Source organism: Dipodomys ordii, unplaced genomic scaffold (assembly GCF_000151885.1).
Source record: "Dipodomys ordii isolate 6190 unplaced genomic scaffold, Dord_2.0 Scaffold146, whole genome shotgun sequence".
Lineage (NCBI taxonomy): Eukaryota > Metazoa > Chordata > Mammalia > Rodentia > Heteromyidae > Dipodomys > Dipodomys ordii.
The window spans coordinates 1,908,658-1,926,917 of NW_012267362.1; the positions used below are offsets into that span (position 1 = coordinate 1,908,658).

The 18,260-nt window shown below is 42.8% G+C and overlaps 1 protein-coding gene across 1 annotated transcript in view; it reads right to left on the reverse strand.

Annotated features, from left to right (window-relative positions):
- The window catches only part of Sars (seryl-tRNA synthetase), a 22,175-nt gene extending 4,243 nt beyond the window's left edge, over window positions 1-17,932 (reverse strand). Inside the window, exons 1-6 of the mRNA XM_013031844.1 lie at window positions 17,727-17,932; window positions 8,308-8,378; window positions 5,494-5,574; window positions 3,914-4,072; window positions 2,768-2,911; window positions 1,865-2,037 (exon numbers count right to left, since the gene is read on the reverse strand). Of these exons, the coding sequence (XP_012887298.1) occupies window positions 1,865-2,037; window positions 2,768-2,911; window positions 3,914-4,072; window positions 5,494-5,574; window positions 8,308-8,378; window positions 17,727-17,862 (764 nt within the window). The 5' untranslated portion in view covers window positions 17,863-17,932. The remainder of the gene's footprint in view (window positions 1-1,864; window positions 2,038-2,767; window positions 2,912-3,913; window positions 4,073-5,493; window positions 5,575-8,307; window positions 8,379-17,726) is intronic.
- Between the last annotated feature and the right edge of the window lie 328 nt (window positions 17,933-18,260).

Consider the following 18,260-nt stretch of genomic DNA (forward strand, 5'->3'; position numbering starts at 1 on the left):
AAAAAAAAAAAAAGCTGGGTATGGTGGCACATACTACAGCTACTTAAGAGGATGAAGGTCCAGATTAGCTCTGGTAAAAGAGACTCCGTGGGTGCTGGTGGCTTATGCCTATGATCCTAGCTACTTCAGGAGACTAAAATCTGAGGATTACAGTTCAAAGCTAGCTCAGGCAGGAAAATCCATGAGATTCTTTTTTTCTTTTTTTTTTTGCCAGTCCTGGGGCTTGAACTCAGGGTCTGGGCACTGTCCCTGAGCTTCTTTTGCTCAAGGTTAGCACTCTGCCACTTGAGCCACAGCGCCACTTCTGGCCTTTTCTGTTTATGTGGTGCTGAGGAATCGAACCCAGGGCTTCATGTATGCTAGGTAAGCACTCTACCACTAAGCCACATTCTCAGGTCCATGAGATTCTTATCTGCAATTAACCAGAAAAAACTGTAAGTGGAGTCATGGCTCAAGTGGTAAAAATGCTAGCCTTGAGCAAAAAAGCTAAGGGACAGCGCCCAGGCCCAGAGTTCATGCCACAGTAGCAGCACGAAAACAAAAACAAAACATGAGACTCTACCTGAAAAATAACTAAAGTAGAAAGGGCTGGTGGTATAGCTCAAATAGCAGAGTACCATTTAGCAAGTATGAGGCATTGAGTTAAAAAAAAAAACAAGGCTGGGAATGTGGCTTAGTGGTAGAGTGCTTGCCTAGCATGTAGGAAGCCCTAGGTTCAGTTCCTCAATACCACAAAAACAGAAAAAGCTGGAAGTGGCGCTGTGGCTCAAGTAGCAGAGTGCTAGCCTTGAGCAAAATAAGCTCAGGGACAGTGCCCAGGCCCTGACTTCAAGCCAGGACTGGCCAAAACAACAACAACAAAAAAAACTCAAACAAAATAAAATCCCTGCTAGAGATCACAGAAATGTAAATTAAGAAAATAAGACATTTATAAGTGATAAAAAGGTCAATGCTGGCAGATAGATCACACAACTATATTAGTGGAATAGAAATAAATCTAGTCAACACATACTTGTGAGACATTTACTAAGGGCCAAGTCATTTTGCCAATAGTGGGCAAAAAGAGATGGCCTGCTTTCTGGGTTTAAGTTAAACCCAGTGGCAGTAATCTGTTCAGAATGTACTTGGGTATGGAGGTAGCAGAATGTTTGTCTGACATGTATGAGGGTCTAGAGTTTAAACCCCAGCATCATTAAAGTGAGTTAGTGAGTAAATAAAGAAGATGAACTCTGCAGGACTAGGAACAAGCAGAGGCATTCTAGAAATTCTGAGTGCTGGACAGACTGAGTTGCTCCATTTTGTGTTGCTACATCTAATCAGAATGTCAAGCTCACCCTGAGTCCTCTGGCTGTCCCTTGGATGGTACTCAAAGGGAAGTGCCATTGATTCCAAGCATGTCTTGCTCTGTGGGAGCTTCCAGTGTGGACTCGGGAGTGAAGACATGAAAGGGGCTGGGAGATCAACGCTGTTTATAGCTTTTGCTTGTCTAGACACCCAATAAACTGTCTTCTTTTCTCAGCTGCTGGTGATAAAGTATGCTCCATTTATATATATTAGACAGATTACCAGGCCAAGACCATTGTTTTACATGGCACCTACCAGCCTACATGTGGTTGTTTACATTAAAATTGTGTACAAGCCTGGTATGATGGCACACACCTATAATCCCAGCACTTGGGAGGATGAGGCAAGGGAACCGTAGCCTCATTATTAGACCTTGTCTCAAAAAAAAAAACAAAAGTTTGCCTCTTTGACTGAAAGAGGCATATTTTAAGTGCTCCATACCATAGACATGAAGCATGGCAGAATGTTGTTGGAGAGGCTTGCTCTGTGCTATTGAGGCCAAGAACTCAGTCTCCCATGCGGCCCCGTGCCACTTACCTTATAAAGTTCTTCATCAAACTGGCTGAGCTGTGCCACCTCCTGCATGACCTCTTTTCTCATGAAAAAGGGAGTGTAAATGGGGGTGTAGCCCCGGCTTCCCAAAGTGCGGAGAGCATACTGGATGAGGGCCTGTTCCAGGAACACCAGGACCCCCTAGAGCAGAGACACAGCACTGGGTGATTGGGTCCTGTCACCCTTCTGTTCACCCCACAGAACACACATTCAGAGGTACCTAGGCAATGGGCAGGAGCATGCAGCAGGCCACTGAAGACTGTGGACTGCTACAACTCCTGGTGATGACCAGGAAGCCCATTCAGAGAATTCTCTTTAAGAGACCCAAGGAAGGCAAATGCATTATTCATCCAGGGCGCATGTGAGTTTTCCTGTGCTGAATCTGAAACTACTAGACTTATTTGTAAACATAGAACACACTTAAGTATATGGTGTTTCCAAAATTATTTTACCACAGCCTTCTGGAAGCCTTCCCTGAATTCATGTGCCTACTGTAATCTGTGTCTGTTGCCTCCACTTCCCGGATCTCAAAGCACTTGGGCATCCTCAGACCACAAGCTTATTACACTGGGTTTTGATTCTTTGTTACTTGTCTGACTGTCCAATTACACTGAGCTCCTCAAAGGCGAAGACTGTTCTGATTCAGTCAGCAAAGCGCATTCATTACAGAGGATCACTGAGTGCCTTTTGTTCTATGGAATCTGGATAAGCACTCTCTTGCCTTAGAAAGAGAATTGCATCTAATTGCTACACATTTGCAGACAAGCAGGCAGCACAAGTGGCAGATTTGTGGGCCTCTTTAAGTATGATTATGATTTTAGGCTTTTCTTTTTTAGCCCTTTCCTTACCCCCACTGGCTCCCAATTCTTACCTTCAGGAAGTACCCCCGACTACCAGCCACGATGGCCCCCTTTTCGCCTTCAAAGCCATCCACCATCACCACGAGGTCCACATGAGAGTACTTCTTCCTAACTGTACAATCGCCCCAAATCCTCTCTACTTTGTTATCTGCATCCTAAGGAAACAAGACCAGAAACAGAGAGGATTTCTTAATTCTACAACCTCCATCTTCCCCAAACCCCATCCATAAACAACAGACCTTTGTGAGGCCCTGGCTTAAATTGAGCAGCAGCTTCTAATAATCACTGTGTACAGAGATGAGGGAACTTGATCAACAGGAAAATAATCATTTATGAAGTCCTTGACACAATTCTAGCCAGGAAAACTAGAAATCATGATTTTTCTAAGAAATTAGTAGCCTTGGCTTTTTAAAAAAAATGTTTTAGCTGTTTTGTTTTGTTTTTTAACCTTTTCAAATGACTTCAAAAATCCTGTCTAAAGACAAGCCACCCAGACAATCAGCCATTGCCTGGGGTACAGAGGAGAATGTAGAAGATTTTTTTTTTCCAGGCTCCCATTGGTCTTAGGGCCACATGAGGGCGGGCTCAGGGCCACGACCCCCGAGTCGGCCTAGACTCTGAGGCCTCCCTCACACCCAGCCAGCAGTAAGTTTAATGTTCACGAGGGAATGAATGAAAAGAGGCACAGATGGGCCCAGCCACGGCTGGGGTGTCTGGGAACAAAGGCTGGGCTCAGAGCAGCTTTGTGCAGGGGAAGCTCCCGCTCAGCAGGAAACTTTTATCATGCAGATTTCCCTTCAACCTGCAGCTTCTCAGCTGGGTGTGGGTGAGGGAGGGGGGTTAGGTTGATTTAACAGATCCCTCCCACAGGACTCACTGCTACCAGGGGCAACACACAGTGGAGGACAGCAGCCCCATTTAGAAGCAATTTCTGTGCCAGGAGTCCCCTCCTACCTGCTGTCTCTGCTACTTCCCAATCAGGCAAGCATCTGACTCCTGCAATGCTCAATTGGTGGGCAGAGGGAACACACAAAGAGTTAGCTCTGACACTGAGAACCAGAGTCACACAGCTCTCCTCCGGCCCAGTCACCGCAAGCCTCAGCCCTGGCAGACAGCGAGGAAGAAAGCCTTTGCCCTGGTGGGGCACCTACGCTTACCTCATCATTACTGATGGGCACAGAAGGGTGCAGAAGGTTCCCGATCTCTCTGAGATTCTCAAAGCGTTCTGCCTCCAGCTTTATCCGCTCCGCATCACACTTCAGGATGGCTTCATCGATGAGAAGTCGGACTTTTTTGATTTGTGAGACTTTCAGGGTCTGCAGATAACCAGGCCAGACTCACACCCAGGCCATCATAATTGGGGTAGACAGCAGCAGCAAGCTGTAGTGCCCTAGCCCTGTCCTCTACTGACATAGCCACAAGGATGTGTACTATTTTCTTTTTCTAGTTTTTTCATAGGCCTAGGATTGAAGCAAGGGCCTCCAACATGCTACACGAGTTCTCTACTACTGAGTTACATCTTCAGCCTGGGAGTGTGGTATCTTACACCTATAATCTCAGCACATGGGAAGAGGCAGAACGATCGTCAAGGTCTACATAGAGAGGCCTTGTCTCAAAAAAGCAAACTAAAAATAAACAACGTTTAGTTCACAGGGATATGTACGATCTTGTCCTACAAGGCCATGATGTTTTCTCTAGGGGGGTATCTTGGGCAGAGATGAGTAGATTTTGGGGTGTTCTTGCTGTTGCTCTATATCCTGGGTTTGTTTGTTTTTTGAGACAAAGTCTCACTATGTAGCCCAAAGTCGCATCAAAAGAAACCTCACATCCCTCTTATATTAACCTTCTAAATCTTAGGATTATAAGCAGGCATCAACAGCCCCAGAATCCTAGAAGTTGTTCTTTTTTTTCTTTTTCTCATTCCAGGTTTGAACTCAGGGTCTTGCTTGACTTGATTGCTCAGGACTGGTGTTCTACTACCACTTAAACCACATCTCCAGTCGTTTTGTTTTGTTTTCTGGTTAACTGGATATGGAGTCTCATAGATTTTTTTTTTCTACCCAGGTAGGCTTCAAACTTCAATCCTCCACATCTCAGGCCCAGAGTATTAAGTATTATAAGCGTGAGCCACCTGTTTCTTAGGAGTTTAATACAGTGACTCTAGAGAACTTTTCCTTAATTTTCACTTTCAAATTTTTTTTAATAAACCAATTTAGTGCTTTATTATGTATACAAATTTAAAGTGCTATATTCCAGGAAGACTTTAATTTATCTTAACCTTATTGTAGATGTTTCCAACTATAACTGGATTTCTTGGAGAGCCCTGAGTAGGAGCTAGACAGGAATAGGCTAGCAATCCAATCCTTCAAGCACAAACACTTTTGCTTTCTTTGTTTATACTCTTGCTATATGTCAAGGATTAAAAAAAAAATGTTCAGTGACAAAAACACTAGAAACTTACTGCCCACTGTGGTGAATAATTTACTCAATTATAGTACACTGAGAAAGTGACAAAAAACAAACACAGTTTGGTTCTTTATTATTTTTTTTTGTTCCTTCCCCTCAACTTTTCTATTTCATCTATCTATGTGGAACAAGTACTCTACTATACAGTATAACAAGAGCCCATGTTGGAAATTCAAAGCTCCACTGTGCTATGTGAAACAACACCTGCCGTCTAGGGATGAAGTTAAAACAAAAGAACAAGAGCTCAGCTGAGCAAAGGATAGTAACTTACTGCTAATGTGTCTGCAGTGAGGTCATCAAAATTTAACACATTTTCTGGAACAGATCCATCCTCTCCCACTGGCTCTTTTTTCTGCGGGAAGAAAAAAGGAGAATCCAATTAAATAAAAGAAAATATCTGGCATTGTTTTGAAGTGGACGTCAGATTAATACATCACATAAACTGATCACAGAATGTCCTATATGAAGTTGAAACATGAAGGAAAAAGATTAGTAAATGGAAAGCCAGAAATTAAAGTTTCAACGCTTATTCTGCTACTTCTTAGATTTCTGATCCTGGATAAGTCAATTAATCTGTTAGGTTGAGAAGGGTAACATCATGCACATAAGAATGGCTTTTCCTAGACAAAGGTCAGTCATGGAAATCAAGAGAGAATGTATTTGAAATGGCCATGAACTCTAAATTTCTGGAGAAAGAGTATGGTTCGGGCCCTGAGGGTGAATCTGTCTACATACTGGGAACAATCCTGGCACTGAGATGAAGAGAAAAATGGATAGAATGACAGACTATGGAGAGTCAAGGAAAACAGAAGAGAGAATCCACAGCTAAGTACAATCAGTGCTGCATGACAGCCTCACAGGGGCACAGTCGGGGCTCCTTTTCCTCCCTCTGGTTTCTCATTTATTCTTTGTAGTAATATTTTGCAAACCATAATTTCTAATCCTTATACTAAGCAGGGCCATTTTAAGAAGACAATTTAAGGGCATGCGTGATATGGGGTGAAAGGTGGGGTGTGAACAGCCAGTTTAAGATGAGAGGCAAAAGCAAAAGATTAGAGTTCAAGTCCAGCACTGAGCTACATAATGAGTGCAAGGCCAACTGGACTACACAGGGGTCCTTATAACAAGGTTTATCATATCATGGCAAAACTCAAAAATAATTTGAGGAAATAGCACTATGGTTCAAGAAGTGGTAGAGTGCTAGTCTTGAGGAAAGCGCAGGGACAGCACTCAGACCCTGAGTTCAAGCCCCATGACTGACCAAAAAAAAAAAAAAGAAAAGAAAAGAAAGAAAGAAAGAAAGAAAGAAAGAAAGAAAGAAAGAAAGAAAGAAAGAAAGGAAGGAAGGAAGGAAGGAAGGAAGAAAGAAAAGATTTAGTGTCTGCTAAGCACATATACATAAAAGTATAGAAATCATGTTCAATTCAGGCACTGGTGCCTCATGCCTGCAATCCTAACTACTCAGGAAGATGAGATCTGAGCCTTAGGTTCAAAATCTGCCCAGGTAAACAAATTCAAGACTGTTATCTCCCATTAATTGGCAAAAAGCCTGAAGTGGTTGGTTCAAATGGTAGAATGCCAGTCTTAACCTATAAAGCTAAGCAAGGGCCTACGGCCCTGAATTCAAACCTCAATATTAGTGCACACACAAAAACAATTAACAAAAACACCCCAGCAACGAAGAACAAGAACAAGGGTTAGACCTTTAGCTCAGAGGTGCAGTGTTTGCCTAGTATGTGTGGGACTCTAGGGTTGATTCCAGGACCAAACAAAACAAAAACCAAAAAGACTCAGGAAGCTGAATTGTCTTGAATTGCGAGGGAGGGGGGCCAATGGGAGGGAGTGAACAAATGGAAAAAGGAATGGTTGACAAATAAGTCGTGACACTCCATGTACATATGTGAAAAAGTGGGAAACACTATGCCTGATGGGAGGTGGGAGAATAACAGAAGGAGTGATTTGAGTCAAATGCCTCGTGTGCATACATGGGTATGTTAAAATTGTAACCCCTTGTACAACTGCTTGAAGACTTAAAACAAATCACAAACCCACTGACTACTGTGGCAAAACAAAATGGCCAAAATCTCAAGGGTTTTTTTTAAATGATATGATAGGCAGGATGAGTCAATGGTAGCATCCACTTCACGTTCTGTATTTGAGGTCTGACTCTGCATTCAACTGAAGCTGTGATTTTAGGCAAGCTCCTTAATTTCCTAAACCCATTCCTTTTCTCTTTAGGGAAGACTGATAAATTAATATACTACCTCCTCTCCAGGTTTGCAGCAAAAGTCAAAACCAAAATGAGATGTAGATGTTTAGGAAAGTACTAGAACACTCCTCAGTGCTATACACTTAAAAGAACGAGGTCTGACAACCTATTGTTATCAAAACACCTAGCTTGCTGAGTGAGATAGCATGCACATGTAGTGCCAAACTCCCAGCCCTGAGGCAGGAGGGTCAGGAGTTCCAGGCTACACAGTAAGACTGTCTCAAGCACCACTACCACAAAAACAAACCCCCAGCTCCTATTGGTCTACATTTCCCAAAGGTGTCATGGGACCACTAACTGGCAGATGATTAAGCATCGTGAGGCCAACAGGAAGAAAACTACACATTCATTGAATCAAAATTTGTTTCCATAGCTAGAAAAATGTAGAGTTTCATTGAATAGAAGGTGGGCTTTGTGTTATAGTCTTCATTCGTTCTGGTTCCAAATTTTCCTTTTGCTTGTTTCATTTTGGGGTATATAGCTTAAAAATGATCGAGAATACTGAATTCAATTAATTAACTAGTTGATTAATTCACTAATTTAGTGGTACTGAAAACTGAACTTGGGGCCTCAACCTTGCTAGACAAGTGCTGTACTATCTGAGCCACACCCCTAGTGCGTTTCTTTTTGGACACAGGGTCTCACTACGTAGTTTAGGCTGGCCTTGAACTCTCAGTCTAGAAGGCTTGGTGCTGAGATCACAGTCAGGCCCATCTCGCTTAATATATTTTCTTATAAAGTGGCTAAAGGGGAAATGGATAAAGAATTCATTATGAGTCTGCTCAAGCTCTCAAGGCTGTTGCTTAGTTCTCTTACCTTCATTTTCTCTCCGATTGTCTTGCTGCATAAGTTCTTCAGTTTGTTCAAGTTGTCGGCTTGAAATCTGCCTAAGAATAAAGAAGGGAACACTATCCAAAGATGCACAGAATGCAGCTACTCCTCACCATGGCTCCTTAGTACCTGCTATTGTTTGGATAAGGGCTCTGAGAGGACCCCAGCCTAGAACTACTGGAAGGTGGTGGAACCTTTAAGAGGTGGGCCAGCTGGGAGGTCCTGGGTCACAAGGGTATGCTGTGGAGGGGATAGTGGAAATCCATCCCCTTCCCCTCCCACTTCTCTCTCTCTTTTTGTCCAGTCCTGGGTCTTGAACTCTGCCTAGGCACTATACCTGCACTTCTTTTATTCAAAGCTAGCACTCTACCACTTGAGCCACAACACCACTTCCAGCTTTTTTCTGTGATTAATCGGAGAGAAGAGTGTCACAGGTGTGAGCTACTGGCACCTGGCTTTCTTTTCTTTTTTTGTTTCCTTGTCACCAAGAGGTGTGCAGTTTCCTCTACCGTACACTCCGGCCATGATTCACTAGCTCACCAAGGTTCCAAAAGCAACAGCACCAACAAATATGAACTGACCCTCCAAACTGTGAGCCCAAAGCAAATCTTCCACAAAAGAAGCTGATCTCTGGGTTAACAGAAAGCTAACAGACTGGGTGCTGGTGGCTCGAGCCTATAATCCTAGCTACTCAAGAGGTTGACGTCTGAGGAAAATGGTTCAAAGGCAGCTCAGGCAGGTAAGTCCATGAGACTCTCATCTCTGATAAATTACTCAGAAAATGGTAGATGTGGTGCTATGGCTCAAGTATTGAGTGCTAGCCTAGGGCAAAAAGAAGATCAGGGACAGCACCTAGGCCTAGAGTTCAAAGCCTAGGACTGGCATGTGTTTGTGTGTTTGTGTGTGTGTGTGTGTGTGTGTGTGTGTGTGAGTGTATGAGCACACACACATGTATATACATTCACACTGCTGACTAACAAAATATTGATCTCAGCTTAAAGTCAAAATGGAGGCAGAACTGAAATCTGCCTCATAAAGTTGAGAAATCTTAAGGGTCTTTGAGTTAACTGACTGGTGACTACAGTAGGGGATCCCCAGTATTTGATGAAAAGAAAAAAAAACCTTTCTGAAGCTGAAATTGTAAAATGGCATACTGGGCTGGGAACATGGCTCAAGTGGGAGGCCCTGAGTTCAAATCATTGTAACACGCCTCCCTCAACCCCCCAAAAAAGTACAAGTATCAACCCATATACTGTGCAGTAACACAAATGAAAATACTCAGATACAATTCATGTAACTATAGCCTGGCCAATTATGTTAAAATTTACTCAAACTATGCTTATTATATACTAGAATCTAGAAAAAAGGCAATCAGAAGTGGGAAAGGGAAAGTGATAGCGGGGGTAAGATTGATTGGTATGTATTGTGAACATGTATAGAAATGTAACAATGAAATCCTCTCTGCATAACTAATGCACATTATTTTAAAAAGAACGAAAGAAAGAAAGAAGGCAACCACATTTCTACATCTCTAGGCTAGAAATGGTTAAGTTATTCCCTTTTCTGTGACAGAATGCTCATCTGGCAGCCTTCATGATAATTCCCTATAATATGGTTTCTTTGGGGGAAGAGGATACAGTAATCAGCTAGCATATTGGCCCAAATTAACCTATTATGGCTCATCAGTCTAATTCTGATTTGCAAAAGTTGGATCACTAGAGTCTAAGCATTTGGGGGGCAATATGGTAAAAATTAAGCTTTGGAGAGGTCAAATTGACAAAAGCTACACATAGTACTATCTGAGGTTTTGGAATAAGCTTATGTCTTTGATGTCTCTTTGAACTTTAGCACAAAATGATATACCTATTTTTTTTCATTCATTTATAAACAGAGACAAAATTTCAGAGATGGAAACCAAAATGAATGGTGATTTTCAGGGATAGAGGAGGATGGGAAAAGGGAATATTCGTAACTGGAAAGACATAGCAAGAAAGGGCCTGTAGCCTGGGTGGGCTGGTAGTGGTGATAAAATCCCATAGAAACATACGTGTCTGCACACACATGCACATATATGCAAGCATGTATGCATACACACATTAAAATATGAAAACTGAGTAAGGTTTGTGCATTGCGGTGGTGTAAATTTCTTGTTTTTAACACTGTACCATGCATGCAAGGCAAGCACTCTGCCACTGAGCCACCTTCCCAGCCCCCACTGTACCTGTTTTTGTGCCAGTACTAGGGTTTGAACTCGGAGCCTTGAGCTTTTTAGTTGGCTTTTTCCACTCAAGGTTGGTATTCTACCACTTGAGCCACACCTCCACTTCTGGACTTTTGCTAGCTAATTGGACCAAAAGTCTCATGTTCTTTTCTTTCTGGGTTGGCTTTGAACCACAACTCTCACATTTCAGTTTCTAGAATAGCTAGGATCACAGGCCTTAGCATTGGCACCCATCGTAAACATTCACTATTTCATCATCAAAGACGTTAGCTATGGATAGTTTTTAAAATAAATAACAATTACTAGATTAAGAAAGTTCTCTCTAGGGGCTGGGAAGGTGGCTCAGTGGTAGAGCGCTTGCCTTGCATGCCTGAGGCCCTGGGTTCGATTCCTCAGCACCACATAAGCAAAAAGAAAAAACCCAGAAGTGGTGATGTGGCTCAAGTGGTAGAGCGCTAGCCTTGAGCTGAAGAGCTGAGGGACAGTGCTCAGGCCCAGAGTTCAGGCCCCACGACCGGACACAAAAAAAAAAAAAGCAAGTTCCCTCTATTCCTACTTTGCTGTTCTTGAGTTATTGGCTGTCCATATGAGAAAAAAAAACAAAACACTCTTCTATTCCTAGCTTTTACAATGTGAGATGAATCACATAGCTAAATATGAAAGATAAAAGTAACAAAACTTGTAGAAAAAATAATCTAGAAAATATTTTTTGAAACTTGGGATGTAAAAAACAGAACATGAGAAGCACAAATGTCACTAAACTAGACCACTAAAGTTAAAAGCGTCTGTTCATCAAAATATGGCAAGACTGTATGTATTTAATGAAAGTGTTCTTGTATCCAGAATGTAGAAAAATTCCTATAAAACACTAAAAAAAAAAAAATCTATCTAGTAAAAAAGCTTTAACTGACACTTCTAAAAGCAGGTTACCCAAACTGCTATTAAGTTTTTTTTTTGTCCTAAAAGTGCAAAACAATCAGGTCTCAAGACCAAATGAACCTTGTGAAGAGGGCAGATGACAAAGCTTGTGGATGGACAAGGCTCAGAAAAAGATTACTATTGCAAAATAAGAAACACACCAGCATTTAAAAAATGCCCTTCAGGGGCTGGGAAGTTGGCTCAGTGGTAGAGCGCTTGCCATGCATGTATGAGGCCCTGGGTTCGATTCTTCAGCACCACATAAGCAAAAAGAAAAAAGCCGGAAGTGGCGCTGTGGCTCAAGTGGTAGAGCGCTAGCCTTGAGCTGAAGAGCTGAGGGACAGTGCCCAGGCCCAGAGTTCAGGCCCCACGACTGGACCCAAAAGAAAAAAACCAAAAAAAAAAAAAAAACCCAAAAAACAATGCCCTTCAAAGTAGTGTGATTTCCACTCTCACATCTGTCACTGGAGGAAAGAGAGGCCCTCTTCTGCCTTCTTTTCTAAGTTTGCAATAGAGAGATGAGTTATTCTGTTTCTTCTTGCAAAATAAGAGAAATGCAGGAAAATGGAAATTAAAGCCAAGTGTAACCATCAGACTAGCTAAGTTGAAAGAACTGGGAAGTACTGGGAAGAATACAGAATGAGTCAGATATTGCTGGTGGAGTTTCAGTCACTACAACCACTTTGGAAAAATGTTTGCCAATACCTAATAAATCTAAACATGTGCCAGCCTATATAACCCAGCCATTCCACTCCCAGGTACATGTTTATAGGAAATGAGTGCTGTGTCTATGGTTATAAATATGTTCTCCATGATCCAAGAACCTTTGGAGTCATGAAGATAGACAAGAAAATAAACAACTGTTTCAGCAAGGCAAAATTTACTTCTGCACAGAAGGCTGTACCATTAGCCAAAAATCTGGCAAGCAAGCACACAGAGCAGGCAGTCTGCTCTGATATTTATTCCTAATGCAGCAGGCCCCTCCCCTCTGCTCAGATTGGTTGAGCTCAGGTTCACAATCTGCTTGTGATTGGCTAGTTTGAATAGGGTAAAATGTACATAAATGTACATAAAATGAACACATATGATGATTTTGAAATGTTTAACAGTGCACAAGTAATATCAAAATATGCCTATACTCTCCGCTATTTCTTGAACAGTCTGGGACCTGTCTTATTTCCCTCTTGAAAAGAAACTAGTTTAAAACAAAACCTTACATTTCAAATATCTTTTTTTATCCCAAAGCAGTTCCTCTTTTCCTTAACAAGAGCCAAGCCACCAGGCCAAAGCAAGAACTTTTAAACAGTACACTTTGATACCCTACCCAAAGAACACATAACAGAACATATATAGGTTCTCAGCACAATAAATGACCATACTGAAGGTGATAGATGTTAATTGCCTTGATTTAATTTTTCCACACTGTATTAATAAATCATATTACTCTGTATCTCTTAAGTCTATACAGCCATAAGTTGCCAATTTACAATAAAATTTAACGAGTGTATATAACTAATTCATATTCCCTCGAAACTGGTAATAACTCACTCTGCTTCAATGGCATTTTGTGGACAATTATGCCAATCAATTCTACTGGCATATATGCACATTGGAATACTATGCAGCAGGGAAAAATAACCACCTACTGCTATACATGTCTGAGAGAGAAGACAAATTGCAGGAGGGATAGAGAGGTGAAAGGAGGCTCCTGGGGTGCTTACTGTGGATAATGGTTACTTGTGTCTATTAGTAAATTAGTCGTTATACTGTGTTGCATATATTCCATCTCAGAAAACAAAAGCTTTGAGAGAATATATAAAAAAGGATAAATGCTATGACAGAAATATGAGACAAAGTGCTACAGGAGCAGAGCTGGGTGGAGGGGGGAAAGTGTTAGGAATTAGCACCGGTCACAAGATGGTAAACAATTATCTGAGTCATATAAAATAGCTAGAATGAAGACTGGGAGATCATATGCTGTGAGCAGCAAAAGACTGGCTAGGAGCCATAGGAGACTGTAAATTACACTGAAGTTTTTGGAGCTTTATGCCCTTTGACTGCACTGTCCAATGAGGTCCTCTCTAGATACATGTGAATATTGAATGTATGAAATGTGGTCAGCCCAGAGAGGTGCTGTAAGTGCAAAACAACACACATTGGATTTAGGAGACTTGTACAAAACAAAATACTATAATGTACTTTGTTAAAAACAAAAATTTTGGATCTATTATGTTAAAATAAGTCTTCTTTTTCTTTTTTTTTCTTGGTGCAGTACTGGTTTTAGACTTGGGGCCTGGGCGCTGTGCCTTAGCTTTTTTGCTAAAGACTGGTGTTCCAGCACTTAAGCAATATTGTAATAAGCAACAGCTCCACTTCTGGCTTTTGGGTGGTTAACTGGCAATAAGACTTTCATGGACTTTCCTGCTCAGCATAGCTTCCAACCATGATCCTCAGATCTCAGCCTCTTGAGTAGCCAGGATTACAGCTGTGTACCACTGGTGCCCCACAACAGTCTTTTTTAGAGTAACTACAAGCAAATACACAACTACATGTTTGGCAGCCATCCCAGTCCATCAGTCCCAGGAAATTTAAGACTGCTACTCCTAAACTTTAAATTGCATTCCAGAGAGATTTCCTGCCTTGGACTAAGCCTAACTCAGAGAGAGTTTGAGAAACTGTGGAGTAAACAAAGATAAGGATTTGGCTTAAGGCATTTATAATAAAGGTCAACAGAAAACAGAACTTGAAAAAAAAAAAGAAAACAGAACTTGAAGTAAAGGTAAGAAATCTCATTCAGGATAGTTTTGGGTAGGGTAGAATTCCTGTGGCCGGCAGCAAATTCCAAGAATCACAGTACTCCTGCGGCTTGCAGAGTACAGCCAACACAAATATGCCCAAATGTGCCTTTGTTATGCTACTCTGAATAATAAAGAAAAAATTGCAGCTCAGTGAGTTGCAGTCATCACCTGTGTGGTGGGAGGTTGACTTGAAAGTTAGGGTAGCCTCCTGTGTTCTCAATGGAGCCCTAGTGGTACATAGTTTAAGTGAGCCCACAAGCCTTTATTACAGTGCCACACACTGGAATTGGGATGTACATATGAGTTAAATAAAAAATTACAAGGGGTCACTGCTGTGGACTATGTTCTTGTGCACCGTTCCAATAAACCAGACAAAAAAGGGACAGGTTTCGCAAATACCTTCATTTCAATCTACATGTCAATGACATTTCTTCTGCTTTAATCCTTAAAGAAAAAAAAAAAAAAGTAAATCGAAGCTGGGTGCCAATGGTTCACAGGAAGCTAAGATACAGACTTTCCAGCACAAGCAGGAAAGTCTATTTCTCCAATTAACCACCAAAAGCCAAAAAGAAGTAGAGGTGTGGTTCAAGAGGTAGAACAGTCTTGAGCAAAAAAAGTTAAGGGACAGCACCAGGCACTTAGTTCAAGCCCAAGTACATACACGTACACACACGTACATACACGTACACACACGTACATACACGTACACACGTACACACACACACACACAGGCAAACTGAAGTTTTCTGATGCTAACCTTCCAGATGTATTTCCTTTGTCTCCAGCTTATCGGGGAAGTATGACCATCCCCTTTTGTTCTTTCCTAAATTCTTCAACCCTTTTCTTTAAACGTCTGCTTTACCTGTCCTGTTTCCCCCCCACTTATTTATAGAATGCTGTGTTAATGGATCTAGAATTGAAAAATAAGGACTATTAAGATGTTTAAACGAGCAGGAATCCTGAATCAATGTAACCCTGGTGAAAATGTATGTATTCATACTCTGGTAACAATACAGAAAAGCCACCTGTGGAGGCAAGTTCAAGGCTAGCCTTGGTAACTTAGTAAAGACAAGATAAAATAAAAGGCCAGGCACTGGTGACTCACGCTTGAATTCTTGTCTACTCAGGAGCCTGAGATCTGCAGATTAAGGTTCAAAGCCAGCCTGGACAGGAAAGTTCAGGACACTCTTAACTCCAGTTAAGCAATAAAAAGCTGGAAGTAGAGCTACAAAGTGCTAGCCTTGGACAAAAAAGCTGAAGGGCAGTGTCCAGGCCCCAAATTTAAGCCCCAGTTCAGGCAAAGAAATAAATAAATAAACAATAAAATAAAATAGGACTGGGGACACTGTCCTGTGGTAAACACTTGCCTATTTTGTTTGAAGCCCTGAGTTCAAGCCCCATTAAAACACACACACACACGCACACGCACACACACACACACACACACACACACACAGCCTTTAAAGCCAAGTGTGAGAGTTTAGTCAGGTATGTGTATATAACTGCAGTTCCAGCTACTCAAGAGGCTGAAGCAAGAGGAGCATTCGAGACTTGAACTCATGAGCTCTAGGCCAGCCTGGAAAAACAGTGAAATCTCAATCTCAAAAAACAGGGCTGGGAAGGTAGCTCAGTGGTAGAGTGCATGCCTTGCAAGCATGAGGCCCTGGGTTCGATTCCTCAGGACCACATATACAGAAAAAGCCGGAAGTGGTGCTGTGGCTCTAGTGGTAGAGCGTTAGCCTTGAGCTGAAGAGCTGAGGGACCGTGCTCAGACCCAGAGTCCAGGCCCCATGGCCGGCAAAAAAACAAAACAAAACAAAATACAATTAAACAATAATCTTTTGGTTACTGTAAATTTGTTCTCTGACATCTGTATGTCCTACATGTATGTGTATAAAACTCAATCTTTGTCCCTAAAGAGCTCATCTGTGCCCATTTGTCAGAGACAGACATGTACATTACATACAAGAAAGCAGCAAAAAATTTAGTCATATATGTAGCTGCTGGCTAATGACCTGATTGATACAGAAATCTGACACTCCTGATAATACCTTAACTATATATATATAGAGAGAGAGAGAGAGAGAGAGATTTTGTTTTGTTTTGTTTGTAGGCAGGGTCTCCAGACTAGCTCAGGATGGCCTTGCGTTCAAGGCATCCTCCTACCTGAGCCTCTTGAGTGATTACAGGTTTATGCCATCATGTCTGGAGTATTTTTAGCCTAAATAAAACATATGGCAATTTCAATTCCATCACAATTCAAACCTTCAGATTCAAGGATGGAATCTTACAAACTACCACATTCGAGTGTCTCAAATTAACAGAATCAGCACACAACTCCAAGTAAACACTTTTATTTGGTACCCAAGACCTTACAATCTTAGTAAAATCAATTTTCTCAACAGAAATCCATCACACTTCTGTGTACCTAATGTCTCTGCCGTCCTATCATAAACCTGTTTCTCAACTCTATTCAAATTGTTTTAAGAAAGGGGAAAGGGTCAAAGGAGAAAGACAGAGAAGGTGAATTTGATAGAGATACATTCTGTGCACGTCTGGAAATCTCACAACGAACCCTCCTAAGGTATCTTAATTTTAAAAAAATCATTGGTGGGGGGGGGGGAGAACCTGGTTCTCAGTTGGTTACGGACCTATTGCATCAGACAAAACGAATCACATGTGTCTGACAACATCCGGCCCAGCAGGGAGCCCTCGGGCTAATCTAGGCCGCCTGAGAGGCTGAGGATTCCAGGGTTTGATTTAGCGTTCTGAAAGATGCTCCGATCAGCTTCAGGTTTTTGCCCAACTCTACCACAACTTCCACAGATCAAACCACCTCAGCAATCACAAGCTTTTCTTGTCGGCTCACAGTATCCCTCCCCTCGGTCGGTCTGATCTGCCACGGGAATGACTGACTCATAGGTCAGAAAATGGCCATCTCCAAAGCTCCGGGACTGCTGCTTTGGGCCAAGAGCATTCTCCAAAGTCCCCACATGCTTCCAAGACGGTGGAATAAACCTAATGTGCTAAGGACCTGACTCCGTCTGAGACGACCACTCCTGATCCTATCCCAACAGGGAGGCTAAGATGGCCTAGCAAAAGACGATCGGGATAAGTGATGAGACTGGAACTCCACTAAAAACTCTGGCCCCGGCGGCTCCCACCTGGGTAACTCCCGGGTGGAGGAAAAGCAGCAGGCCTGACAGCTGCCCCCAGCGCATGCGCCGTGCGCCTTCCCCGCCGACCGGCGGTGAGCACTGAGCACGCGCAGAAGAGGCTGTGCGCAGGCTGAGCTCAGGGCAAAGCCGGACGACTCCCGGCGCCAGGTGGTTAGGGAGACAGGCAAAGGCTGGGAGCCACCATAGCCCGAGAGAGAACATGGCAAAGCGTGGAAGCTGTGACCTCTGGAGCGGTGACTGGATTCGCGCGGCGAAGCCGAGGGATACCTCGCGCATCCTGGTACTTACATCGCCGCCACTCACTGTCTGCCTTCACCAGCTGGTCCACTAGTCTCGGGTCTTTGAAGCGCTTCTCCTGCGTCTCTCGAATGAGGGCCGGGTCCCCGCCTTTATCCACCCGAAACAAATCCAGATCTAGCACCATCTTCGTGTCTTCCGGACCGACACTCACAGAAACGAGGACAGGACCACAGCCGCCAGCCCGTGACTGACGTATTGCGCATGCACGCTGACCTGGCTCTCTGCGCAGGCGCAGTGGGGCCGTGGTGGGAGGGGCGTGGATAGGATAGGCGTGGTCTTCTGCTTGCTGTGGGGCTCCCAACTCTGCTCCAGTCTGTCAAGGATGCTGATCATCCCACGAAATTGTAGATGACTCCACTTTCTCCTGTCGAAGGGTTTATCCTAGCCTACGCTAAAGACTGTTCTCTCGTGATTTGATAGCCGGAGCCTTTCTCAGATGCCAGTTTTCTTTCCCCTTCTCCCCTTCTCTCTCCCGCCCTTTCACTAGTCTAACCATCCATCCATTTAGAAAGGGTCTGTGTA